The following is a 1,282-nucleotide window of genomic DNA, read 5'->3' as shown; positions in this document are numbered from 1 at the left end:
ATGAACGCGGAGGAGTGTCAGGCAAGCCAGCGTTTCTCAGACGGGAGCGGTGAGGCAACTTTCTCTCAAACACACGAGGACGAGAGTATTGCGCGGAAGGGGTCTTCGGGTACTGCGGCCGCGGCGGATGCCGTACACACGAGCGACAGCGTACGCCCTCGCATAGCGAACTCAAAATCCGGCGGCACTGGTGCGTCGGTGAAGGCGCGCAGCCTAGCAGCTGGTCAGGTGAACCGGGTCGTGCATGGGGCACTGCCAGAGGGCATGTCAGTGTCTCGAGACGCCCGCGTAGCGCTGCAGAAGTCCGCCACAATCTCAGTTCTCTATCTTGCCTGCCTGGGTGACGCCAGCCGCAAAGCCACCGGATCTACGCGCACCACGCTGAATGTGCAGGACATCCGCGGAGCCATGAAAGCGGCGGGGATGGCCCACCTTCTGCCGCTCATGTCAACGGCAGCGAAACGCGGGCGGGACTGAGTGAGGCTTTTTAGAGCCGCGTGGCGCTTGCTATCATAGAAGTAGCATAGAAATTGGAATCGAAATCTTCTGGCGTCGCTGTGGAATAGAATGAAGAGCAGAGAGGGGCAGTGCGCCTCGGATGCGGCTGACGCTTGCGCATAGCGGGTTCGTCTGCCCACCCGAGCTGCAAGATGCTGTGCATTCCGTACGAGTGGTGGAAGGTGAGGAAAATAGAGAACGGCAGGCGACTTCCGCACATGCGTGTGCGCTCCTTTCGTCGTCGGCGCCTCCGCGGGTGTGCGCGCGTGTGTGCTTTTCTCTGTGTTGCTGCCGTTGCATCCGCTTCCGCTGCGAAACAAGAGCGCGGCGGGCTTCTTCGGAGATGGAGGACAAACCGTGGGGGTGGCGAACGCGCCTTTCATGCCTCTGGCATGCAGACGGACTTTTTGCGCGAAGCGATCCAGGAGTCGGGGCAGCGGTGCGGACTTGTCTCAGCGAGAAAAGGTGCTGCAAGGCGCATGGCAGACGGCGCACTCTCAGCGGACCAGCCGACGTGCAGGACGGGTCCTACGTAACGCTGCGGCGGTACCTGGGGTATTGGTCGCCATCTTACGATGAAGGACGTGGCCACGCGGGATGTCGTCGCCGCGGTCCTCCACGGGAGGAGAGGAGGCTACGAGCAAGTGCCCCAGAGCAGCAGGACCTCGCGATTAGTGAAACGCAGTTGCTGCGCCTTTTTCGTGAAAAAGGAGGGAAAGTTCCACTGGTGCTGCTGCGAGTGGAGGAATGCCCACCCACCTGCGCCCCCCCTCCCCCAAAAAAA

The 1,282-nt window shown here is 61.5% G+C and overlaps 1 protein-coding gene across 1 annotated transcript; it reads left to right on the top strand.

Moving 5' to 3' along the window:
• Positions 1-477, top strand: LDBPK_321970 (hypothetical protein, conserved; the record flags this gene model as incomplete). The annotated part of the gene is made up of 1 exon (XM_003863565.1): positions 1-477. One exon carries the CDS (start codon positions 1-3, stop codon positions 475-477), a length of 477 nt encoding a protein of 158 aa, XP_003863613.1.
• Between the last annotated feature and the right edge of the window lie 805 nt (positions 478-1,282).

Source organism: Leishmania donovani, chromosome 32, assembly GCF_000227135.1.
Source record: "Leishmania donovani BPK282A1 complete genome, chromosome 32".
In the NCBI taxonomy this organism is placed as follows: domain Eukaryota; phylum Euglenozoa; class Kinetoplastea; order Trypanosomatida; family Trypanosomatidae; genus Leishmania; species Leishmania donovani.
The sequence above is the reverse complement of the archived record's forward strand: the minus strand, read 5'-3'. Positions and strand labels throughout refer to the sequence as shown.